The sequence below is a fragment of the Xiphophorus hellerii genome, chromosome 4, assembly GCF_003331165.1.
Source record: "Xiphophorus hellerii strain 12219 chromosome 4, Xiphophorus_hellerii-4.1, whole genome shotgun sequence".
In the NCBI taxonomy this organism is placed as follows: Eukaryota; Metazoa; Chordata; class Actinopteri; order Cyprinodontiformes; family Poeciliidae; genus Xiphophorus; species Xiphophorus hellerii.
Genome location: NC_045675.1, coordinates 19,002,336 through 19,029,309, shown reverse-complemented (window position 1 = coordinate 19,029,309; position 26,974 = coordinate 19,002,336). Strand labels below are relative to the sequence as shown.

The following is a 26,974-nucleotide window of genomic DNA, read 5'->3' as shown; positions in this document are numbered from 1 at the left end:
CATGCATCATTTCTGCCATCAGTTGTCTCATTCGGCAATCAGTTACAAGTGATGCAATAGTTGTTATTGGTCATGGATATTTGCAGTAGTTTATCCCTTGCATCAATAATACATCAGTATTGATGGACTGAAATGATAGGGGTTGCACGTTGCCAAATAACATGTTGTTTTAATTCTCCCTACCCTTCTATATAACCAAGTGACTTATTTTAATAGCATTTTAACTTATTAAATCATATCTGTTGTATTTTATCTCTGTCACATGTAATTTTAACACTTCATTTTTCTGTGTGTATGTTTGTTTTAATGTATTAATTCATTAAAGTTTACTAAACATTTGTAATCTTGGTGTTTGCTCTGTTTCTACTTTGTAGAAAAGAGGGATTTTATTTATTTATTTTTTAAGCACACAAAGTTGAAATATGTTTTGTTATTGTATCACAGGAGTATTGTGGGCCTTGAACAGTTCTCCCTGAGGTATCTGGTTTACTGTGTGTGGTTAATGTCATTTTGAGCAGGTTGTAAGCTATCTTTTAGATTGCACTTTCATTTGTATGAATGCTACATTTTTTTTTAATCAGATGCAAACATGTCTGGTCTTGTGTAATTTTGGGACATTTGTTGAAAGCATTTTATGTCCTGGGGGTAATCTAAAGGCTTTTTAAATGCATTTTAGGATTTTTATGAGTGAGTCTGCTTGTAATTTTTATTAAAAAAGACTTGAACAAAAGAAGTAATTTGATGAATATGCCAGTTTTTTTGTGGTTGTTTTCAGAAAGTTTCTTGTCATTTCAAGTGATAAACTATTTTATCTGTTTTCACTTGCTTGGCCACTTTTTCAACTTCTCCATTGCACATCCCCCAAACCTGTCACCATTTATCTCTGACGTCCTCTGAAGTGCGCGTGTGTGTGTGCCTCTGTGCTAATAACAGGTTCTGGAGAACTACAATAAAGGAAAAACGGCTTTGTTGTCGGCAGCCAAGATTATGGTGAGCCCCACAGAAGTAGATCTGAACCCTGAGACTTTGTTCGTGGATGCAGCTTCTCAGGAGCCGACACCCACAACAACCCACCATCGCAGAAACAGCAGCGTTCGGTTAGTATGCCGGGCACTGTTTTAAGTGTGCTTGAGCCTCGAAGAACATGTGAAACTTCATCCTTAGCCTGTAGCTTTAGTTTAACCATGTGGTGCTAAGAGACATACTACTGATACTAACTGCTACTTTGTTTTCTCAAATTATTGTCTGTCTGTTTAAAAAAAAAAAAAAAAAAGAGAAAAACCTTTGTTACGGTAAGCAAGGCATGTTAGTACTAACTCTGCACAATATGATCCCCTCTCTCTTGCACGCCTGCACGCTGTCTATCCACAGAGCAATTGTAACGTATGGTAGTATTCAATTTCCACCTCGCCCTCTCTGGTTCAGTCCTTGTCCTAAGTCAGTGTGAATTTCTGATAGTAGTAATGTTTGAAATCTGATTTTACCCTTTGGATATGATGCTAATCCAAGAGCTTACATGCACTACTAGCACACGCTCCATGGGTGCCTCTCATTATGCAAACTTTTATCCTTGTTTCAGATACGCCATGTAAGGAGGTTTAAAAGAAATGACATGATATGAAACATCCTTTCTTTGAGTTGTTTTGTCATAAAAAAAAATATCCTATTCATGGACACAAGGAAGCATGAGCAAAATGATCAGCACCCCTGGTCCTTTTAGTCTGATGTCTGTGTGTTTTCTTCCATCGACCTAATATGTTGCCTTGGGCACATAGTTTGGAGAATGTAGATATAGTGTCAATACTAACACCTGTTTCCCTCCCTTCTTTAACCCGCCAAAAGTTGTTTTGACCCACTTTTATTGTCTATCCTGTGTTCTGGGTCCCCCACTCTCCTCTTGTCCTTGTCATCCCTCTCCTGCCCTCTCTTTTCCTGTCCTCCAGTTCGTGTGCCCAGTCTGAGATATCTCTGGATGGTTTCTCTGAGTGCCCTCCTCCCCCAGTTCCTGTAGTGTTGCGTGGAGCACGCGAGCGCCTTGCGGTGGAGCTGAGGGACCGTAAGGCACCACTGGCCGTCATGGAGAGTCTCTCAGATGCAGAGTCTCTTTACAGCCTGGATTCTCGGCGCTCATCAGCGGCCTTCAGGGGCTCGCCGATGTTGGGTAGCCTACCTTTCCCGTTGGATGCCCCAATACCAGAGGAGAACCCATCTCTCAGCTCTCGTACTGAATTGTTAGCTGCAGATTGCCTCTGCCCGGCAACACCAGAGCACCTAGGTGAAGTTGGACCCTTCTTTACCCCACACGAATCCAGATCCACTCCAGATTACCCTATGAGGCTGTCTCCTGCCACACCACGCTACAGTGGACCCCATTCCCCAGCTCTTTTAAATCAGTGTGTTCAGCCTTTCAAACATGAGTCTAATGCAGCTCCAACAATGGTTAGTGATGGGGATCAGATACCTGGTGTCTACAGCCCAGGGAGCACTCCAAATACTCCACTTAGCCCACAGATTGACTCTAGACTAATGGATAGCAAAAAAGAGGACTTGGAGCTGGAGATGACACAGAACATGTTGGGTGAAGAAACCAGTCTAGCCCTTTCTACTGCTCCACCCCAGCTAACAAATGGGAACCCCAGTCAGGCTGTGCTAGAGTTCGCACAGTACTTAGATTCTCTCTTCAGACTGGACGGCAGCAGCTCACCTCCTCTGGACCTGTCTGATGGAGAGTCAGAGTCGGGTAGGGGTTCTTTTGGACAGGGTGAATGTCTTGGAGATGGACAGCACTTGGATGATGCACAGCTGCTGGCCAGAGCAACACTCGAGCCTAACCTTGTTCCCAAGCCTCCACGCACTTTTGCTGGATCTGCTGATCCCTCTTCAGGCATATCATTGTCCCCATCCTTTCCTCTCTCATCCTCTGAGGAGCTCAACGATCTTTCGCCAAGCGAGGGTGCCCCGCCAACCATTCACTCCCTACGAACATCCAGCCCATGTCACTGTCCTGAAGAGAATACACTATCATCAATGGTTTAATATGCTCTGAAGGCTCTGTTGTGCTTTAAGTAGAGAGATCTGGTGATTCAAACTTTCAAACATATCACAACACACGCATGGAGTGGAATGCAATCACTCATCAGAGATCCAGTGACAGAACTTAAGGGACCAACAGGTACACCATATCCATTCTTCAGGTGTCCCCTTTGAACTCAGGGGACATTTTCACAGTATTGCAATGACAAAAAAGAAGATACCTCTCTCTGCATGCCAGGGGGCTGTGCTGCTTCACAACTGTAGCTTCACAATGCCAATCCAGAACAATATCGTCTGACCCACATGGGAACATTTCTGCATTTCATCCAGTCCCTGATTTAGCAAATGCAAAGGGAGACTTGTTAACTGAGCAGGAAATCTGAAACTAATGCTGTAGAAACGGTTAGCAAAGGCACATCATCTGGGTTGGTGTACCGGACCTCTTCCTGCATCTTCAGCAGTTCTGAAAGCTTGTACAGCTTTTGTTTTGTTTTATCTATTTTTTTTAAATCCAGAATGTGAAGATGGGACATATTTGTTTATAAACAGAAGTGAAAAAACAATAAGAAACGTTCCTCAGGTCTACAAAGAACTGACTTGGAGAAAGAGAGTGTGTTATGTTGGTGAGAATACATGTGTCTTAAACATAAAGTGATTGTGACAAAGTTATTACAGATGCCTATGGATGTTTTTAGAGTCTTTTGGTTACACTTTATAATGCATGACAACTTTTTTTTATTAAGTTATTCCGATGGAGAACTTGTCACTAAGCCACTTAGATTGACATTTTGTTACTATTGCACACATATTGCTCAGTTTACCCCTTTTGCCAAAAAAGAAAAGATAACAAATTGTCTTGCCAAATGTATTTATGAAATGTAATTTTCTATATGTCTAAGGATCCTACTTTATTTAAACAGGCTCAGTTCAATATTTCATTTCAAGTTCTATCAGTTCCCATCTAGACTGTTACACAAAAACATGTAGACAATGTCATCCTGACATTAAAACGCTGCCATACCTTTCATGTAAAAAATAAACAAGACAGCTGCACGTTGTTTTAGAACTAATAACAAATTGTCTTAAAATTGCTGTGTAATTTTCTTTAAAAATCTCTTAGCAATGTGCCCAGGTCAGAGTTTGCATGCTTTATGCATTTAAAGTAGCATGGCTTGTATAGAACAAGTCTTGTCATCAAGTCACAGTAAATACGCTCTGAACGTGTCCAGAAATAATCACCATATCTCAGCCATCATGAGAGGTTAATTAGAAGTTAAAGTGTATCAGGACATCATTTTGTTTTCCTGTTCTGAAGGTGCTTTCAGTTTTAGAGGTCAAAGTGTTTACTTCCCTTTAATCCGGTTCATCATCCTTGAAGTTGGACTGAATTCACGAATGACATCAAGTTGTCTATATCACTTTGGGTGTGACAAGTTGCTCATGTTTTGCATTCTTTAGTACAGTAAATGTTTTCACATTTAACGCTATATTTAATGGTTTTATTATCCTGCAACAGATTGGTTTGATGTCAGTGTTTTCTTATCTCAGTTTTTAGGGAAGCTCTTCCTAAATGCAAGACGTTATCTATAATTAAGCCTTTGTTCCCATGTTTGTCAGTGGCATGTAAACATTTTTCCATAGCTGGTGCACAATGTTTTGTTTTTTTTATTATTTCTTTTTTCTTTTTTTAGTTTTCACAAATTCTTCAAAGTGATGAGGCATGCTACAGACCGACATTTGGTGCCATGCCACGACCAAGTCCGAGTCTCACTAGCTATCTGCACAACTTCTTTAATGATATCTGCTGTGATCGCTCGCAGCAGACTGGTCAAATCAGTTTAAAATCAGGCATTACCTACACTAGTATGACAGTCCTGATAGACACACTACTGTTGGACCAGACAGTTCCTTCTAGCAGCAGCTTTGTTTGCAGTTGTTCATACACTAAACTCTGCAAAAAGAAAGTACCATTTTTCCATTGTGATGTGTACAGCACTGTCTTTTATGTGTACTTATTTATGCAGATGTCTGTAAGATGAATTCCAAGAGTCATGTAGAGAACAACTATATAACAATAAGACTACCTGAAAAGATCAGTACTGACATGTAGGAGAAAAAGAAGCTATTTATTCAGACTATTGGCAGATACAAATTCGTCTACAGTATATTGAAAAAGAAATAATTCAACTATGTCTTGTCCATGTTTACCTGGTTTGCATCCCTTCCTTTCCTGCCCCACGATGAGAATGTATTTAAACCCTTTTCCTCACTGCCCTGCCTGTAATGGAATAAACTACAAACTATGAGAGAAAACCACAAGTTTCTGTCATAACTATTTTATAACAGGTGCATCTCAGAAATTCGGAATGTCATAAAACAATTAAATTCTAAATTAAAATATTGCATAAAACCAATTAAAAAATAGATGGCCTGTTAAAAAGTATCCTCATGCACTGTACAATATATTAGGACACCTTTTGCAGGAATTAATACTGGAATAAATACATTTTTACAATGATATTCTACTTTTTGGGATGCAAATGTACATGCATTATTTTTATTGTTACTGACTGCAACTTGCATCCCTAACAGGGTTAAGATATTGGTGAACTGAATATTATTTATCATTTAGTTTACTAGACGTAAACTAAGAGATGAAAAACGTGCTGAAATGCAGAGGCACATGTAAACGTGTGAGTTTTGATACCAAGTACTCTGTACTTTTGTATGAGGAAACGATTTCTCCCTAAAATAGCTTGTGTTTTGGTTGATGCTGTGTCAGTGGTTTTTGAGATGCTGAGTGCAGATATATTTTGAGTGAAGTACAACACGAGTTGCTGGAGCTTTTTATAAGTTAGTGTGTAGGTGCAGCATATTATTATTGTACGCTATAACTGATGCAAGTTGAAATACCGCAGAACATTATTGAGAAACCTGGCATGGATGAAATGATTTCTTTTATATGAAGCCAGTGATTATGCGTCACAAAAGTAGAATTCTTATGATTCTTGACCCACTAATGACATGAACAGTCTCGTCTTTTTTAATCCTCATTCAGTGTTATATACTCTGCTACATTACTGACAAAGGGTGTCTGTGAAATGTATGCCCTCTGCCCCAAGCTGACTTGTAGTAGCACAGTCAAAGCTCTGTCTTCACTCAGTGCTACAGCAAAAATGCACAAAAAACCCCCCAGCATTTTTCTATGCACATAGTCAGATGATTCTCTAACAATTGCCCATAGCTGATTCCATTTATTTTAAGGTGTGTACATGGCATTAATGCCTTCTTATAGATCTCTTCAGTTTTTTCTGTTTCTTTTGTCACACCAATGTTTTAAATCATCAAACTAAATTTACCAAGTGACAAATATAACCTGAGTAAATGCAAAACAGTTTTTAGATTATTATTTCATTTATTAAGGGGGGATACACTGTAGTAGTACAACCAATAACAGTATGTACATATGACTTTACCAAAATAGCAAACACGGGTTATGTGGAAGCTAGAAAATCTGACAAAAAATGACATGTTTTTCTAATTTAAAAAAAAGAAAAGCTTTTGCATTTGCAGTTGCTCAGATTATGTTTGTCAGATTTGGTTGACCTAAAATATTGAAGTAGAGAGAAAATGATAAAAAGTTTATCACCAGTGTCCAAATGTATAAGTTAAATTCTAAATTTATGTGACAGTTTTGCAGTAGTTTGATTGAGACAGCTGGACAAACTGGCGATCTGTCCAGGGTGAACCCAGCCTCTCGCCCGGAACGTTAGCTGGAGATAGGCACCAGCACCCCTCCCGACCCCAGTAGGGATAAGGGTGTCAAAAAATGGATGGATGGATGGATGGATGGATGGATGATTGAAACAGAGCGATATACTTAAGTTGCAAATGGACATTGCAGGCCATTGTCATTAGATGTAAAATTATCATATTTTTAAATTACAATTACATCTAAGGTAAGTTTCCAGCATACTGCAAAGACCCCACAAAAAACAGGTTTTTTTATAAGGAAAATAAATCAATAAAACTAGCATTTCTTAATCATTTTTGGACTATTCCTTGTTGCATAGTCTTGTAATGTAGTGTATCTAAATTGTGTCTGCTGGTAAGCTACTGGAAAGTAGCAGCTTTTCAGAACTAATGCAGATGTTGTAATCCTTAACTTTTGTAATATTTAAATAATGAATATGAATGTGCAGTTGTTACTTAAAAAAATTAATCCATGAAATATTAAAACTAATTAAAGCAGTTTAATGTTTAATTAGTTTAATATTTTGCATTCAACCTTTGATAATATTGGGTATTATGCACAGTTATATTTTTTTAAAGTGTGCATATATTTTCATCACTTTAGCTTTTACTATCAGTTAAGTGTACATTTGTCTGCTTTCCAACCAGAGGGAAGTGCTCTCCTTAGCTTTAGGGTTGAGAGGAATCTATCAGAGGCAAAGAAGAAGAACTTCCCTCAAATCCCGGAAAGGCTAGCGTTAGCTTGCATAGGTTAGCATTAACACGTTTTGTTTTGTTATTGTACCTTGTACTCTCACTGCGGCGATGGATGAGGACTGAATAGACTCTTCTGTTCACCGTCTCGGTATGTGAATAGTTTTCATATCGAAGGACAAGACAATTATTACTTTGCCTTCATTTTTTCCCCTCATATTTGTTGTTGACCTAAACAGCTGATTTAGCCAACCGCTAGCTGCTGTTAGCCAAAGTAGTGTTCTAAAATGTCAGCGTCAAAATGTAGCGTTGGTTCTAAGTCACTTTATTTAGTTCTTAATTATGTAATTACTCTAAACAGCTGTTAATTTGTTGGCATCTTGCTGAACGTGTCTTCTGGTGTTTGCATATTGAGCAAACGTAAGCAATTAGTCCAGTATTAGCAACGGATCTATACCGCTTCTATCGGAACAGATTGTTTATTATGCTGAAGTTCCTAAGCAGAAGTTCCTTATTTCAGCTGCTGGTCTGACGGAGGGGAATCAGCCATGTATGCCACGGGGAAGTACAGCTCTCGGGGCCCTGCTCTGATCCCGCGAATGAAAACCAAACATCGCATCTACTACATTGCCCTCTTCTCCGTTGTGCTGCTCGGACTGATTGCCACCGGGATGTTCCAGTTTTGGCCTCATTCTATTGAGTCCTCAGCCGAATGGACACTTGAAAAGGGGAGCGTGCATGACGCTCCTCTTATCCGACTACCTGCATCCAGCCCCATACCGGAGAGGGGGGACCTTAGCTGTCGGATGCATACCTGTTTTGATGTATATAGATGTGGCTACAATCCAAAGAACAAAATCAAGGTAACTGAAATTGTCAGATCTTTTAGATTCAGTATTTATTTTGTGTTCAGTTTTGATTCAAAACCGATTTAAATGTTGTTTGCAGGTCTACATCTATGCTCTTCAGAGGTTTGTGGATGAATTTGGAGTTCCCATCAGCAGCACTGGACTGTCACGAGAATACAACGACCTGCTCAGTGCAATCTCAGACAGTGACTTTTACACGGATGATGTTACCAGAGCCTGTCTGTTCATTCCATCTATTGATGTGCTCAATCAGAACTCCCTTCGTATCAGAGAGACTGCCCAGGCCCTGGCAATGCTACCCAGGTGAACAATTACAGCACACTCAGCTATTTATTAGTCTTTGTGAGACCAATAGTTTTCTGTATATGTAGAGACAGAAAATATATTTTTTAAAGATTGTCATAAGTAAATTATGTATTAAAATGTTTTTACAATGTTTTTGTTGCTTTTTGTCCAAGTCTTGTCATCAAAAATTGGCAGCAACATCTATAACTTCAACTCTTATTAAATTGATAATTACTCAAGAACTTAAAGCCACACTTCGCAGTATTTGTTCTGTGTTTCTAATGCATGTTTGTGTTTTGTTTTTTAATTTATATAGGTTAAGCATTTTTATTCTCCCTGAACTAATCTTATTTCTATTTTGGTAGATGGGACAAAGGGATGAATCATTTGCTTTTCAACATGTTACCTGGAGGTCCCCCTGACTACAACACAGCTCTGGATGTCCCTCGAGACAGGTAGCTAAAGTACATTTTGAAATGCATATAAGGATACTCCAATCAAAATCTTTTATTTTTCAGCCAATATTTCATGGAAAAACTTGTCAGAATATATCTTGTCGGCTAAAATAACTGTTTTGGGTTGAGGTTGTTAGCATTATGAACTTTATATACTACTGCATTTAGTTAGAAGAAATTTCAAATGTTATCCTGCTTCAATCCTTTGGCTTCTGTCCTCATCAGAACCATATTATTCACTTTCCCCTTATAATACACTTTACCTCGGTATAGACTGTTTTCATCAGCTGTTGCAAAATCAGTTACATCAGATAAAGTCATTAAGCTCGAGTTTAATTTTAAATAGTTCTTTCCCCTCTGAAAAGTTGTCCCGTTGCAAATGTTTTGATATAAAAAAGAAGAAGTTGAGCTAGTTTTCTATTTCTGTTTTTCTCTGTTTCTGCCAGAGAACCTTTTTTTTTTTTTTTTTGGAAACTGATTTATTGTCCTAATTAATTGTTTCAGAGCCCTATTGGCAGGAGGTGGTTTCTCCACATGGACCTATAGACAAGGTTATGATGTCAGCATCCCTGTTTACAGTCCTCTTTCTGCAGATGTTGTGCTGCCTGAACGACAGCCTGGGTGAGCAGATTTCAAATACCAACTTCTCTGGTGTTAAATCATAACTAAATAACCCCTCTACAAGCAAGGTTTTGTGGTTAGCTTCCATGTCATGTCATTGTGGTTTGGTTTTACATTTCTTTTAGACAGATTTGATTTAAATAATTATTTAGGATAACCAGCTGACTAAATATCAGCCGAACATTAACATCTTCTGCATTTCTGGTCTCTTTATCCAGGCCAAGGCACTACTTCATTCTGTCCTCTCAAACAGCAATTCACAGAGAGTATCGTGCTGAACTGGAGCGTTTGAAGGAAGAAAATGGAGAAGCGCTGCTCCTGCTTGACAAGTGTAGCAACCTTTCTCAGGGAGCTGCCTCCGCACGGAAGCGGTGTTACAAAGGGCAAGTGTATGACTACCCACAGATCCTGCAGGTGGGAGACGCAATCCTTTTCCTCTTTGAGTTTTAACAAATGATTCTTTTGAAAGACTGTGTTGCAATGCGCCTTATTATTAAGATATTTGGGCTTAAACTTTAACTTCACATTGACTGTAATTTTTTTGTTAGTATTTGTTAGTATTTTACATTAATTATGCTAAATCATATTTCCTGGCATGATTGTAACAAAAGTACGGTACACATGTTGTTAGTTCTGGGTACTAGCATATCAGTAATGTTATGTTCTTTTTCCAAGTTGTGAAAAACTGAGCAGTCTATAACCCAAAAACTCTACACATGTAAATACAATAAAATAAAACAAAATGGGGGCATTGTTTTACTTTTTCCATGACTATTTATCAAACAGTATCCAATAAATTACTAGTTTATTTTACACTATGCTTTATTACTGAAACGCCTCAAAACTGCACTCACAGTACTATAGAATCATGTAAAATTACCATACATGTGGCTCAGCTGAAGTGAGCTTTGTAGTTTTACCGGTCAGATACTAGAGCTCCATGCATAATATTCTCAAATAAGCTATTTATTTCCCTTTAGTGAAATTAATTCATCTAATCCACTTTGCTCTTTAAAACTTATTGGACTTTGGAAAGTTCATGGCTGAAAGATATATTCCAGTTTATTAGAAATGATGCATCTACTTCCATATCTTTTTGGTCAAAATAGACCAGATTAAACATAAACGACTTGTCTGACATTTGGTTTGTCTCCACAGGAGTCATCTTTTTGTGTGGTTTTGCGAGGGGCACGCTTGGGTCAAGCTGCTCTCAGTGATGTGCTGCAGGCTGGCTGCGTCCCTGTCATCCTGGCCGACTCCTACATTCTTCCATTCTCTGAAGTGCTTGACTGGAAAAGGTCTGCATGAATCTTAATGTGTTTAGGGGTTTAGAGGGAGTGTGTAGTGTTTATATGTTTTTAATTTCACCTATTTATTTTGTCCTTCCTGCACAGAGCCTCTGTGGTTATTCCAGAAGAAAAATTGTCAGAGATGTACACCATCCTAAAGAGCATTCCTCATAGACAAGTCGAGGAAATGCAAAGACAGGTAAAAACCACTTTGTAGAGTAATTAAAACTACTCACATTTATTTTTTTTTAAAGTATTATAAATTTAATTGACAAAGTAGAAATGGGTGTTGTCACTACATTGGGAAGTTGTGCAGTTAATAGAGGTGCCTGTGTTTTAACAATTCAAGCTTCTGCACCAGGTCTCCTTCTGGAAGCCAAAGCAAATTTTATGAGACGCACAAAAGACAGGATTTTGGATTCAATCTTCTCTTTTTATAAGTTTGAATATCCTCTCTTACTCACTCTGGATTTTAAAAGGCTCATAGAAGATTTAACTGTTTATTTTAGCCCGAGTGAAATTCAGGGACTGAGACTCGCTCTCTTTTCACTTGATATCTGCCCTAAGCCACAATAAACAGCGCTGAAAGCGGCAGTGAGAGTACTGCACTACTTCAGCTGCTCCTCATTCTCTTGTATCAACTCTTGTCCATTTACCAATTATATTGGCCAAACAGACATTTTAGGCCAGAAACTCAGAGATGGGCTTGGATTACACCATAATAGCTCAAACACATGGCTTGCTCTTAAGGTTGAAGAATTTGCTGGGGGTAAACTGCTGTGGATAGCTCACAGCTATGTCAACCACTAAAACAAGTAGTAATGCACCAGTGTGTCTTCACATCGTAGAAAAACGCTGTTTAAGCAAATTTATCTTACATTTCTCCTAACTGATTAAAGTGAAGGGATTTGTTAATCAAAATCTTTAAAAATAGTCAAAATAACTTGTGTAGAATTTGTTTAATACACTTATACTATAAGTGTTTTGGTATTTGAAAAGATTGGCTCACTACGCTAATGTCCAACAGATTTTTAAAAAATGGCACATTCTTCAGATTTTTTATTTAACCAATTAAGTGTTTTTGTACATTATTAGAAATACATAAAAAATGCAAATAAACAATTTAGTTTAATTTTTAAATAAGATATATATGTATATATATATATATATATACATATATATATTTTTGTTGTTGCTAAAATCCAATAACTTAGCATTCCCTTAGTGTGTGCTTGATCATTTGTAGCAAAAGATGCATCTGCAGATAAACAAAATGGTTCGAACATCAATATGTGAAAGTCAATAAATACAGTGTAGATGTATTCTGCTGACTATTTTTATATTACCTGATTAATAATTTAAAAAAGCATACATATATATGTTTTGTACAGTCTTGGCTTAATTACCTCAAAATGTATTTTTAAAGGCTGTATTCTGCAGTTAACAATCAATCTATTACTAAATTAGTTGAACAATTATTTCAACAATCAATTCATCATGATTAATTTGTTTCAGAAATAACATACACATTTAGAAGCCCATTGACAGCCTTTTTAAAACACGGCAAAGCCAGTATTGACTAAATCTGCTCAGTTTGGAACTAGTCAAGTTTTTGATTATGTGTGACTTAAACTCCTGCAGCTGCTCGTAAAGGTTATGAACATAATTACAGTCACATTCCCCAAACTTTTAACATGGTAAAAAACATTATGAAAATCAAACATTTAAGCTCCGAGCGGCTAGGTAAAAAGATTTTAAATATAGAAGAACTATTGTAGTTCTTGAGTTTTGCCAGCAGAGGGCTAAAGAGTCCATGTTTTTGTGGCGTTTGAATATGCAGTAAGATTAAAAATGAATAAGCTAAAATGTTAACAGGACATGTAATTTAAAATATTTTTCTTGTTAATTTTCTCTTTCTAAGATTTTGTTTAACTTATTTTATATCTTTTTGAAAGACCATAATTTTTACATTTTGTTCAAATATATAAGATACATACATTTTGAGATAATGTAACTCATTTAGATAATTTATTTGAAAGACAAAAATATATGTCCATTCTGAACAATTTTGATAGTGCTCAAGTAAAGCCATCAGCCCAGATTATTATTTGGGCCATAGACACAAAACAGTACAGTACTTATTATCCCAGATAATTTACTAGATTATCTCAGCTAAACTCTTTCTGGTGATAAATAAAAGCATAGCTGTAGTGAAGATAGACAGGAATTACAGACTGAGCTAAGGATACTTTGTATTTGCTTTTTCAATCTTCTGGGCACTTTTTTTTTTTTCAATCTTTAGTTGTATCCTGTCAAGGCTTTCTTCCCCCTCTGGTCATTGGCATCACCGCCTTCCTTTAAAATGCATCAAAAATAAAGAATCAAAGTAGTTGCAGTTGAGTCACTTAACATCACTGTTGACTTTAATTTGGATCTTTGAAAACTATACCCACTACATGACTACACTACATTCTTTTCTCATGAACACAAATTTAGATGTTATCAAAACTTGTTTCTCAAATTACATATGAGATCTGAAGCAAGCCAAGCATTTCTCTCCCCTTGCTTCTTCCTCTACCTGTCGGAAATTCAATCATTACAGAAAATATGGGCTCTAATGTGACAAAATAATTCCTACTTTAATTGTAATCCTGTGAGACCTCAGAGTGTTGTTAATTTTAGCCATCAAGATTGATTCTTATTTGATAAATTATGAGTACCGGGTAGATGTGTTTGTGCAAATTTATCTTTTTTTTTTTTTTGTGGATGCAATTGATCATTTGTAAGGAAGTTTAAAATGATGTACATTGCAGTACTCTGGTAGTTTGTTTACTTTAGACAGTGTAGATATCTATCTACATTTAATCTGCATGTCAATGTTTAATGCAGTATTGTTACAACTAGAGAACACGGTTGATGGTAAATTGCTAATATATCTCTTGAAAAAATCTAATTCTCAGAAGAAGCTCAAAGATTTGTCTGAACTGAAAGTTTTGATCAGGCTCTGCTGACAGTTTGCCAGCTACCACTTGCAAGCATGAGGTGTAAATATCGGTCAGGCATTTTGACAATGACATTCTGCAGTTTCTCTATGTATGTTGCCGTATATTTTCTATTTTATCTTGAACAGTTGCTATATTTAAAGATCACAAGCATCAATAATGAGAGCATTTAAAGCTCCTTAACCCCTTAACTGTCTTTATGACACCGGTGTCCTTTTAGACCTGGTGACTTGCATGTAAGTATTCGGGGGCAACAGTTAAGGGTTTTAAACTTGAATAACCCGATGCCTATTGACATTTTTTTCAATTCATCAGGTAATTGGTCGACCTTTTGTATATTATTTGCCAAAGGTTTCTAATTTTTTTAGTGTGTCTAGTTGGATTTCCTTTTATATTTGTTCTTGGTGCATTTCTGTACATTTTATTTTGGGTGGAAAAAATGCATTCCATTCAATTATAGGTTAAAGCAGTCATAGGAAGATTAGATGATGGTGTTTATCCACTGCTCCGATGATGTCTGTCCTTCTTTGCTCATAAAAATTCCCCCTGACACTGGGAAAAGGGGCGGAGCATTGCGATGGGGGCCCCGGAGCCAGTACGGTTTTCTTTCTACCTCCTCCCAGTCGGAAAAGGAACTTTCATCACGGGTTGATTTATAGGCCCCTGAGATTAAAAGGTCTTTCTAGATACACTTCAACCCCTGCTGTAAAACTCAACTCTGTTTTTACAGAGTTGAATAATACAGAGTTGAACGAGCTTTTGTTCAGCTCGTTCCTTGCACAGAATTTTGTGATTTAGGTCCTGTTCAAATGTTTACAAAGGGGAGACTCATTAGCTAAAGAGATGTGCATGGATTGCATTAGGAGGAAGAAATATTATTCTCTAGCTGTCTGCCGTCTATGTGATGATGAAATATTTATTTTCTAACCTAATCCTATTGTTCAATTGTGGTTCAAAGCTTTATAAACTCCCCTTGTGTTTTTTTTTTTCCCATCTCGAATCTGACCCCTGGAGTTTGTATAAAGCTTAAATAAAGGCTCATTAGCACACCGATCCAGCTCTCAAATATCATTTCAGAGGCAGTCAGCTTGGCTGCAACGAAACGTGTATTGAATTGGGAGTGAGGAATCCAGCACCCTATGTGATAACATTAAGATATAGGTTAAGAGTTCACTCATCAGAAAGACCGTTATCCCAACAGTGATCTGCTGAAAGAAAACAGAGACAGACGAGAGAGATTTCATAGAGCTTCAAAAGAGCTGTTGAAGGACGAGAGGCTGCAGAGGGGTGTCAAATATTCTGCAGACATGTGGTGCAGGAGGAATCTCCAAATTTTACAGTAATGACATCACACTGGTTCTATCTTCTGCAGGAGCTGTACTAAATAGTGAGATGACAGAATGAAAACATTACATTTAACAAATAAAAGAAGCACGCACAACATTTAATTCACAAAATGTGAATTAAATTTTGTGATACTTATTCATGTTTTGCCTTATATTAACATTGATATTTTTATGTATGTTCTGACCCTCTGTTTTTTGTTGTTGTTGTTGTTGTTTTTTTAAATAAAGTTCTACCTCAAAATATAACAGACTAAATAGTTGTATATTCATACAAACTTATTTTGGAAAATGTGATTGTAGCTGCCAGGAATGTTTTGGGTGTTTCTTCCTTTTTAGAGGATGTTTTGATAATGCTGGAATTTGGGCAAAACCGTTCTGGAATTTGTTTGTTTAGAAATCACCAGCTGGAGTACGAGTAACATCTGGTTACTTGTGATTCAACTGCTAATGAGCCCATGTGATTCCTGGGGTGTATATTTTATTTTTTCTTTCATTTGCATTTATAGAACTGTCTGCACCAACAATTAGCTGGTGAATTCTACTCATGTTCCTATTTCAAAAACCTCCTGCAGAGTATTTTGTTGTGCAAATCAATGCTAATGCTAGCACATACAGTACAGACCAAAAGTTTGGACACACCTTCTCATTGAATTCAATGAGAAAGTGTGTCCAAACTTTTGGTCTGTACTGTATGTTCTTTCTCATTTCTGTTTCTGTTGATGTATTTTATAATTCTCTTCCTTATGTTTTTAGGCCCGTTGGTTCTGGGAGGCCTACTTCAGTTCCATGAAAGCTATCGGCTTGACCACGCTCCAGATCATCAATGACCGCATTTACCCATATGCTGCACGCACTTATGAGCAATGGAACAATCCACCTGTTGTGGTATGTAGGCGTGTATGTGTGTGTGTTTGCAGCTTAGTTGTTTTCTAACCTTGAACTTGACTTTTGTCGTCTTCTGTGATCCAGATACAGTCTTGCATTCAGCTATGCTCAACCTTTCATTTTTATTCTTAGAAGTGTTTTTTATGGCAGACATCTGAATGACACTTCATCAAGCTTGAAGCCTGTGTCAGACGGTGCCACATGAGCTTCCCCCTCTCTCCTGTGTACTATAAGTCACAGCCTGCAGTGAAGTGACAGTAGATACTGTGTCTCTTTGGAAAGCACCACACATGCAGTGTGCCCCAGGGTTCGGTGTACAACCAGAGAGCTCTGAGGCAGCCAGTTTGTGTCAGCAGTTCTGCAATAGGCGGATGCCTCGTCTGTGGTGAAAAATAAGTTCCTGTGCGTCTTAGTCACTGTGTTTATAGAGAGTATTCTGGAAGAATGGTTTTGGTGTGTGTGTTCAGCTTTGCTTGGTTGTGGCAGCAGACATGTTGGCTGGTGGACCATCTCTCAGGAGTTGTTAATCAGCCTGGTTTAATCTGAAGACTCCTCCAAGCCGTCTGTGGGATAGAGGAGTGTGCAAGTCAGCATGTTTGTGGATACATAAAGTAATGTCCTTGAATTAGTTAAATGTTTGCAATTGCTATAATAGAAGTGACATAGATTCAGTCAGTGCTTTGATTTTTAGAGGACATCTGTGGGGGAACTAATGATGTTTTTCTTTTTAGGTTACACTACTGCAGACAATCAGGTAGTTTGTATTCAGCAGGTACACTTGACTTTTCCTATTTACATGTTCTGTCAGAGCACGCTGACCTCTAGTCCAATCTGTCTGAGTCGTCCCGTGACCACAAAGTTTTTCCAGAGACAGAGGAGGTTAATTACACCGATGTACAGACCTTTGGCCATTCCTCCCCAAGATGGGAGATGAAGTGTTTTCTTGATGGATTTGGTGAATGGACGGTGAGAAGAACTTGCATACAGCACTATATAAATCAGGCAGACGTTTTTCCGCCTCTCCTCCTCAAGTCTTTCTGTTGGTAATTAAAAGCACATTTCCCAGGACTGCTAGTGCTTTTGGAGTGTGGAATTTTGAAAATATGAGACAAGCTGCCATTTGTTTGTGACTTTCTCAGATCAGGGGAAAGATATGCAAAATTTAAAAATTACCTTAATGTATAAGATTTACCTTTTTATTTGCCGGGGCCAGTGATTTGATCTTTATCTTGAAGGTGTTCACATTTTAAAGACTGTTTACTGTTAAATGTATTATGTGTAAAATGTAGAAATGCAAAAAAAAAAAAAAGGTCACTTAGAGATTTACATTTTTTCTTTGATTTGCCATAAATAGTGATCAGCAGATCAATTGCTTCAAAGCTAAGAGCGCCCCCTGTTTTTAGTCTAAAAATGATTCGACCATTTCAAATAAATGGTAGGGTCACATTCCTTCATGCAACAACAAGGAAAATATTGTAAATTATTCCTTTTATGTGTGATTGCTGAAAATCCACTTTATAAAAAAAAAAAAAAAAGCTATTTAGGTTTAATATTTTCAGGCAAACATAATTTTCAGATTTAGTCACACTCCATTCAGTCTGGTTTCAAATTTCTTTACTTTTGAAGGTCTCTAGGATGAGAGAAGAACCACTTCAGCAGTTTAAGCAAATCAAAATCCTCTTCTGAGGCACTTTTAAAGTGTTAAAAAAAACATACCGCTGTGACTCCTTGGTGAATTATTGTGCTGTGGCTTTCTTTTCATCTAATTTATTCTGTTTGACAAATGACTTAAGTGCTCTCAGCCTGTCCTACTCTACTTTTATGCATCTGTATATGTGTGCTTTAATTATTCCTCCCGTCTTTTTGTAGGACAATGTGACAACGACCACAGGAAAGTTTCCACTTGCCAATAAAGTGAAATTTTATTGGTGGTAGAGTGACTTATGTTGTGTAAAAGTGAGCGACTGCGTCTGTGTTGACAGACTTGTGTTGATGTTGTGAAAGGAGCCACATAATCACTCTATGGCCAAGTGGGACCAGAGATGAAACGGGGCTCATTTGAACTTCAAGACACCCACAGTGTTTTTTGGGTTGTTTTTTTTTTTATAGTTTTGCTAAAAGATTGTCACAAAATGGTGAAAATATTCTTAAGTCTTTTTTGCAGGGTCTAGAAGTACATCCTGATTTGCCTCATGTTTTCTTGCATTGTTCTGATTGATTCCTGAAAAAGAAAGGTCCAAGTCTTATTTTTGTACATCCATTTAAGAAAACAACCTCAGCATGTAAATTTATTCTCAGCAACTACAGCTTGACATATAGTCCAACTTAAATGGCTTTTTGAAACCTTTTTAAAGTTTTGTATTGGCATCAGAAAACTCCTGTTGCATCCTTTTTTACTGTGTTATTTGATCTAGCCTGGAGTCAGTGTGACTTTCAGGATTTACTGGCCAAATTTAAAGGGCAGCAATGAAGAAAAGAAAAAACGAGCTTCATACTGGTGGCTGCAAGTCACAGCCTGATAAACTCTGTTATTTTACTGTGTTTCTCTTACTTCCAACCATTCCCCATCTCTCTTATCTTGCTCGCCCTCTCATGTTTTTTTTGCTTCCCACATGACTTTGTTAAAATGACAATGTAAGCAGAAGGTACACATAAATAAGCGACTTTACTTATTTTCAAGCTCCCTCCTGATTTTGCTTTGTACCCAGATGTTTGCTCTGCCCTTTAAATTAAGCATTTTCCCTTCCGTTTTTGGCGTGAAGTGGCGGCAAATATTAGTGGGTAAACAAAAAAAGGAGAAACAATAAATAACAGTGAAAAACCATAAAGCAAAGAGAAGAGAAATTTCTTACAAGCTAAAACCAGTTTCTGTTAAGTAGATGTGGATCATAGACAGAAATAAAATGCTCTTTAAGTACCATTAAAGTTCTTTTATTCATCACATTAGCAGCTTCACATTATACATTAGGCCTGTGGAAAAACATGATTTACAGTAAAAAATCTATTGATGTGCAGTGCAGCGTGCAAGGGAGAAAAAAAAAACCCTAACTGTGCTTAAATCCACATGGTGGCTTCCAGTTTCATGTTAGCAGGACTTACAGCTTGCATTAGATTCTTACTTGTATAAAACTGCTCTAATTAGCTGGCAAAATGCTGACGAGAGGAAACTTCATCATTTGGGTCAATTACTTTTAGCATTTGTTTAAAACCACTATTTTGACAATGGAGTGCGTTAGCATGTCTACTACCGTGAAGACTCCTGTGGTGTTGGTTGTGACTGAATAGTTGGTGAGGGACCTTTGAATGTCAAGATCAGAGGCGGTGGCACTTGAGGGGTTTTTTTTTGTTTGTTTAAGATGAATAATTGGCTTTGCTTAGATCCATCTACGCACTTTATTTCTGAAAAATAGATTGTTTGGATCTGGGTGCTTTTCCACGTTGGCCAAATGACAACACCATGGTTAATCCAGTCGTTGCCATTTTCATCTAGACCAGCTTACATTTTTAGACCCATAAACGTACAGTTTATTCCCACATATTTATCCATTCAATTTCTCCTGTAAGTTTCCTACTTAGACGTCAGTAGTTCTCCAGATAAATGATTTTAAAAATCCAATGTTTCCCCTCTTATTGACCTTTTTTTTCTTCTTTTTTTAAAAACTTTTTTATATAATGCAGGGCTTGATAGAAAAACTTTAAAAAAAATTTATTGTAGTTCTGATCCCTTTTGTTGACCAGCTGACTCTTATAACACATTCAACATCATGACTCCCAGGCAAGCCAACACCTATAAGAGATTTCCTGCTGGTGGATATTTATTAGAGTCACCTAACCACATTTCCCAGCTATAAATGGGAGCAGACTGTTGAAAATGGCTTTAAATCATTGCAGAGTGGAGTGGGAACAATGTTTTTGGTGACAGATAAAAAAAAAAAAAAGATGTCGTCCCATAGCAAGTGACTCCTTTTCTATCTGGAAAACTGCATTGTTTGAGTTGATGAATAGTGACCAGTACCCCAGTGTTCCCTATGCTCTTTTATTACATTTATGTGAAACCTAAAAAGGCTCCCAGCCACATTTTTCTGGTTAAAATATGTACGCTGTCATACCCCTAGAGTTCACAGTCAGGTTAATTACAAGTATAGATAATCTGATTAGAACAAAAAAGAAACATTAGAGAAGAAAAACGTGTTTCTTAGTGGCAGTAAAAACAGTGGTTGAACAAAAAAGTAGCCCATGTCTTTCTTTGTTTCCTTTCTTGTGCAGAAGTGGTCCAGTGTAAACAGCCCACTTTTCCTTCCACTTATCCCACCAAGAGCTCCGGGGTTCACAGCAGTCGTGCTGACCTACGATCGCATCGAGAGTCTTTTCCGGGTCATCACGGAGATTTCCAAGGTGCCGAGTTTGGCTAAATTGTTGATAGTATGGAATAATCAGAACAAGAGTCCTCCTGAAGGTGAGTGGATTGGATTGCTTATGAAAACACTCGGGCTGGCGGGTATTAAAGGGTTAGTTCAGATTTGTTGAAGTATGGTTATGTGAAGTTATTTTGTGATAAGAGCTTCTTTACCTGTTGGACAGAGATCTCCTCTCAAAGTGAGTTTGTTAGAGGTTAAATAAAAGCAACTTAAACACCTGTTGGATGTAAAACATAAAAAAGATCTAGAAAAAAAAAAGAGTAGCTCCTTTAAAATGTCATATCCTGCGCAACTTTTAGTCTGTCCCATTAATGGTTTTATTATTGTGAACTTTACAAGTTGTTGTTTATCTCACTGCATTCTCTGATATTTTGCCAAAAATTAAGACTAAAGTTCAGCTGAATGCCCCAAAAAGCAGAATATTACCTCTTATTACATTCAGACAGACTTAATAAACCACAAATGAAATCTGTCCTGCTGTACAGAAAGTGCGTCAGTACAAAGACAACTTTGAAGTGTTCCCTTGTGGCTGAGTTGCCTTTTTTTATTGGAGGCATTACCGGCGCCTGACTGGAACTTTGTGTCCTTTTAGAATTAAAAAGAGGCCGTTGACAGGTCACACCCTTTTTCTTCACAAACTTCTTCATTGTTTACAAGTTCCCGTTTTGTTACCCCCCCCCCCCCCCCCCTTTTTTTTTATTGTTGAAGATCATATTTTTACACATATTTAAACTAGATTCTTCTTGTCAACTTGTCTCTACTTGTTTCTCGGTCCTTTACATCTGCGCAGCTGCTGAGATTAACTTGCATGGCTGCAGTAATTGCAGAAGACACACATGAAAATCAAAACCAAATCCTCAGAACATGCAGTTCTGGTTTGTTGGGTTTTAAAACACGGGTTTTCAGCTGAAATGTTTAAAAATCATTTGATAGCCCACAATTCCCTCAGTCTTTCTGTCTTATTCTAGCCTTGGAAATGAAAGGAGGACTCACAGCAACAAGGGGAGAAATGAAAGGAGAAACCCAGAGCATTTAACATTTTAGCTCTCCTGACAATAGTTTTTGACAGCAGACCTCAGACGTGGTTAGACGGACCTGTGGCTTCTCTTATGAGCTGCCAGGCTCCAGTCACTCCATTAATGAGGGGACACATTCTGCGTGATCTGTCTGTGTGGCGGTCCGTGCCGTGGACACTGCCCAAGATCTTTGAAATTGTGCCCAAAAAACGCGTGGAAAATCCCCCACTGGTGTTCTGCCCTGCGAGGGATTGTAGTGTGGTTAGATTTGCACATGCTTGAGGTTTGCGCAACAATGCGAGTCAGTGAAACAAGTTGAACTTTTTGAGATCACTTCTTTCCACTGCCAGTAATCTGTCTGTGATAAATAGCAACATATTTATACACCCTGCTCCAGAAACTGGTATTTGCAGATTTATAGTTTGTAAAGTGCATACAAGCACCTGTTAGCTGGTTTTTTTTTTTTAGTTTTTGCTTTTTTTATAGTGTAATATTTTTTCAAATATAACTATTGCATCCAAGGTGCTTTGAGCTATAAACATTAAGTGTGTGCATTTAAACCAGCATTCTTCTAGCACAAGATAACGCTTCCATTTTTGTATAATTTATTTATTTTAGAGTCTCTTTGGCCAAAGGTTGGCGTCCCCCTGAAAGTGGTGCGAACCAAGGAAAACAAACTGAGCAACCGCTTCTTCCCGTACGACGAGATTGAAACAGAATCAGTGCTGGCGATTGATGATGACATCATCATGCTAACATCTGATGAATTGCAGTTTGGCTATGAGGTTAGTAACGTACTACTTTTCTTTTTTAAACCTTCATACATTCCCAGCATCTGATGGTAGACTTTACCGGAATTCTCTTCAAGTTGATCCCAGACTATAAAGTCTCTCCGAAATATTACAGTCTTGTTCTCCTCTATTTGGAGATTTGACGGGTTGCTAAATGTGTTTGATGTCGAGAGAAAGATGGCAGGTCTGCAGCTGATGCTTTCCATATCCACATACCTGCCCAGCTCCATTGCCTGCTGCATGTTCACCTGAATGCATTTAGATCCTATTTGATAAAATTGTGCTCAGTTTAAGGGTAATTACATAAAATTGCAGGCAAAATTGGTGACAACTTGCCCTGCTTTTGGTAACAGGATCAGATTTTCTGCTGCTGTTGGGATATTAAGTCACTCTTAAAGACGTTTTCTTTTTTAGCATATGTTCTTCTAAGCTTTCCATCTCTGACTGCAGTTGTGACTTTTGGCTCCGAGATGAAAAAGCCGACATTGACATATGGAAGATTGAGGCTAAACTGTTCATCCTGAGCTTTTAAACTCTTTTAGAGTCTGGATCATTCATGTGTTAACTGAAGTGCTTCACTTGAGCCGAACCTGTCAGACAATCTGTCTCCGATCCTGCTGTTTCCACCAGGTGTGGAGGGAGTTCCCCGACAGGCTGGTGGGCTACCCGGGCCGGCTGCACCTCTGGGACCACGAAATGGGAAAGTGGAAGTACGAGTCGGAGTGGACCAATGAGGTTTCCATGGTTCTGACCGGCGCTGCCTTTTACCACAAGGTAGCTGGTTAAAACGATCAGCTGTTTCAGCTTTAAGTGAAAACACATAGGCTTCGCTCAGGTGCTTTCCACGAGAGTCACGTGCCTTTACGTTTTGAATTATGAGCTGTGATTTCTGCGATGTGAAAAACAGACAGAATTGGTAGCTTGTTCAAATAATATGGATTTCTTTATAAAGTGCAGAGTGTTGCAGGATTTGGAAACATTTTACATAATCTTAAAAGAAGGTTAGAAAAAAAAGAATTCGCTATTAAATTTTTTCACACTTCAGGATATTTGATAGTTGCTGCATTTTGGCTGCTGCAGCTCTGTGTGATGTTAGTTCTCTTCCACACAGACAGTCATAGCAGGTTAGCCAAGAGGTAAGACTTTTCCATCACTGAATCTTGACATTTAACATGAAGCTCTAAAATTTACAGCAGACCAATATCTAAAGCAACTCTTCTGACTCTGGAGAGCAATAATTCTGTATATTTTGTAAGCAGAAGAAGGCGAGAAATGGAGGAAGGCATATTACGTCTTTTAGAATGAAGCAACCCGATGATTATCTGTTACTTTAGCAAACTCCTTCACATGGAAATGTCTCCAGGAAAAATACATAAACGTATGCAAGAATTGTTTACTTAATGTGCAGAGTTATTGTTCTCAGCAGACACACACACATGCACACACCCCCAATGAAGCTGAGGAGATGTTATAAGATGATTGGAGCCTCTGTCAGTCACACCACACTCACGGTGAACCAGCCAAACACAACACAAACCACTAATGTAGATTAAGTAATGTGTGAAGTATGATATTTATTTACAGTTTATTTTAGTAAGCAATAATAAGAGGAGTTTCTTTACAATGTGAACCACTTTGGAGAGATACATTTTACAAAAGTACCTTGCTTATTTACTTTCCAATTGAAAGCTGGATTTGCTTTTATTATTCTTTTTAAAACCCAGTGAAAATGTTGTTGATTTTTTTTTTTTTTTCAGAAATTTACATTTTCATTATAAATTGTTGAAATTTTATTCCTCTGCCAATGGATTACAGACTTCAGATAAAAAAATAACTGTCTATTTATTAAAACTGAAGCGGCATCAATCCAAGGAATGTATTTTTAAATGGATTTTCTGTCTTTTACTCTCTCACAAACTTTCTTCAGTAACCAAAGTTGTAATTTTTTTGTGTTTCAGTACTTCAATTATTTGTACACATACAAAATGCCCGGAGACATTAAGAACTGGGTGGACGCTCATATGAACTGTGAAGATATTGCTATGAACTTCCTCGTGGCAAACATCACAGGCAAAGCCCCAATAAAGGTGCGTTCTTCGCCGCCGCTGTTCTGGCTGCTTTAAGTCCACAGAGGGAGGTTTTAGCCTGAAATAGCAGAGAGGCATTTCTGGGTCTGATCAGCTCTCACCCTTCAACATCACTGCCTCTCCCCCCCTTTTTCTCCTTACTCAGACTCCCCCCAGGTGCAGGGGCCCTGAGCTTAAGCCCGACCTTAACCTCCCTTATCTGCGTGTCACTCACTGGCACTCCCCCTTTGAGCATGTTTAGTTAAGCTCACCAGGGCTTACGCATACCCTTCTGTCAAATCCTTGGATCCACACTTCCCTCCACCTGCGCACGTGGTTCCTCCTCCCGCCGCATCTCCTAACAGGTTTCCCCAGAAGACACTTCGTCTTTCCAATCGCCCCTCGCACCATCATTCCTCCCTGCATCGCTCACTTTCCTCTGCGCACTCATTCATTCACAAGTTCAGCGTGTTCTGTTTGGTCTGAGCCAGTCCAATAAAATAAGAACTAGCTTCTGTCAGTGCATCCGACGACTAACAAATCACTAAAGTGTGCAAATATCACTGCTTTGACTTTGCTGTGTTTCTGTGTAGGTGACCCCAAGGAAAAAGTTCAAGTGTCCTGAATGTACTGCCATTGACGGCCTGTCTCTGGATCAGACACACATGGTGGAGAGGTACGGTCGTTTTAGAAATGCGTGGTAGCGGTTTAGATTTTAATAATTTCTGTCTTCCATGAACAGGCCGTGGATAGAAACCTCACTAGTGGTTGTTATCGTTTGATTAAACACTTCATTTAACTTGATTGGAAAACTACTTCATCCATATTTTTAATCATTGCTTAAAAGAAAATGTATGTCTTCATCTGTAGGTCCGAGTGCATCAACAAGTTTGCTTCGGTTTTTGGAACGATGCCTCTGAAGGTGGTGGAGCACCGTGCAGATCCAGTGCTCTATAAAGACGACTTCCCAGAGAAACTCAAGAGCTTTCCGAACATCGGCAGCCTGTGACCCAGCTGCAGCAAATGTATGGACATCGCAGAGTCTCAGCAGTGTGAGAGAGTGATCGTCAGCGACGTCTCTCAAGTCAAGATGCCAGTTCGAACCACAAAATCTACTTTCCCCGTCTCCTTTTGAGTCACTTTCGGTTACTTGTTGGTACTTTAATTTACAGTACAGAACAATCCTGAATGCTAAATACATTGTTAGCTGGAAATATTAGAAGAGAGCACGACGTTAAACATTTTAGCAACGCTGACATTACATGAAACCCTCAGCGGACATTACATGAACCGCTGAGGGTTCGGTGATTAGAGTCGGGTTAACTTGGTCTCATTGTTACTGTTTTGGAGCCGAACACTTGAGCCTCCATCTGCTCTGGATTCAGCTTGCGTGTTGTATCCGCTTATATTTCACAGCGGTGCTGTATGATATAACTTATAATGCTTTAAGAAACATTTTCTCATATTCTTCCTATGTGATTTTCCAAAATCAGACACACACTTTATTTTCAGCTGCAAAGCAAGAAAAGAAAAAAAACATATAAGTGATAAATGAAGCAGACATATCTATGTAGGCTTTATTCACAGTGTGATGGATTGTGATGACACACAGATGTTGAACAGTAAAGGTTTCATAATGTGTTCTGTATTACACAATCATGTCAGACCATTAGACAAAGCTGGTGTCATAAATCTAATATTTAGAGTGATCACTGTTGGTTTTGGGGGGAAATATCTGAGCTACTGATTTTTTTGTTTGTAAATGTACTTTTATACTGTCAGAGCAAACATTTCATTCTATGTATATATATCTGTCTGAATATAGGTATCTATAAGAAGATTTTGTGTGAATTATGCACCAAATCCTTTCAGTTATGTTTGATCACTTCATCTGCATATCAGTAATCATCTGCCTTACATCCGACCAATTATTAGTAATAATTAATGAACAGTTCTGAGATTATTTCCATGAAGTTATTTTTTTCCATTGTTCTTATGTTTATGTTTCATTGTTAGTCATTTTGTCAGTATGTAGACCGTAACGCTGAGTATGTTGCAGTTTTTAAAACGTATCATCGCCTTCTGGTGTTTTTATTTTCCCTTTGTTTTCACTATGCCATCGACTTTCATGTGTCTCTATGTATGACTTTAGAATACACTACAAGTAAAGGCCAAGTTGTGACTGATGTTCTAATGCTGGTTTTCCACTTTTTTGAGTCTGTTAAAAGATAAAGAAGGTTGTTTTTTTTCATGACTACATTTAGTAGTAGTCGTGACGATCCAGAGCGTGACTCTTTGTGACCGGTGCACCGTTCCCTGCAGTCCGTCACCCGCTTGTAATGTACTCTTACTAATCCACCCTGTTCAATGTCAGCAGTTCAGAAGGGTGCAGTTCGTATTTTTATCAGCTTCAATTAGCGCGAGCCTCCGAGCTGGTTGGGAGATCCCATTT

The 26,974-nt window shown here is 38.1% G+C and overlaps 2 protein-coding genes across 3 annotated transcripts in view; both read left to right on the top strand.

Moving 5' to 3' along the window:
* The window catches only part of dagla (diacylglycerol lipase, alpha), a 41,815-nt gene extending 36,466 nt beyond the window's left edge, over positions 1-5,349 (top strand). The window contains exons 19-21 of one of the 2 annotated variants that reach the window (XM_032560228.1): positions 934-1,097; positions 1,275-1,292; positions 1,944-5,349. In XM_032560228.1, the coding sequence (XP_032416119.1) occupies positions 934-1,097; positions 1,275-1,292; positions 1,944-3,036 (1,275 nt within the window). In that variant the 3' untranslated portion in view covers positions 3,037-5,349. The remainder of the gene's footprint in view (positions 1-933; positions 1,098-1,274; positions 1,293-1,943) is intronic. The other variant, XM_032560229.1, reaches the window with a different exon arrangement.
* A 2,130-nt stretch (positions 5,350-7,479) lies between these two features.
* On the top strand, positions 7,480-26,716 carry ext2 (exostosin glycosyltransferase 2). Its single transcript, XM_032560212.1, has 15 exons — positions 7,480-7,630; positions 8,000-8,342; positions 8,428-8,651; positions 8,999-9,088; positions 9,593-9,709; positions 9,928-10,123; positions 10,868-11,007; positions 11,104-11,197; positions 16,100-16,231; positions 20,498-20,687; positions 22,284-22,450; positions 23,087-23,230; positions 24,415-24,543; positions 25,116-25,198; positions 25,393-26,716. Exons 2-15 carry the CDS (start codon positions 8,028-8,030, stop codon positions 25,529-25,531), a joined length of 2,160 nt encoding a protein of 719 aa, XP_032416103.1. The 5' UTR covers positions 7,480-7,630; positions 8,000-8,027; the 3' UTR covers positions 25,532-26,716.
* The last annotated feature ends 258 nt before the right edge of the window (positions 26,717-26,974 follow it).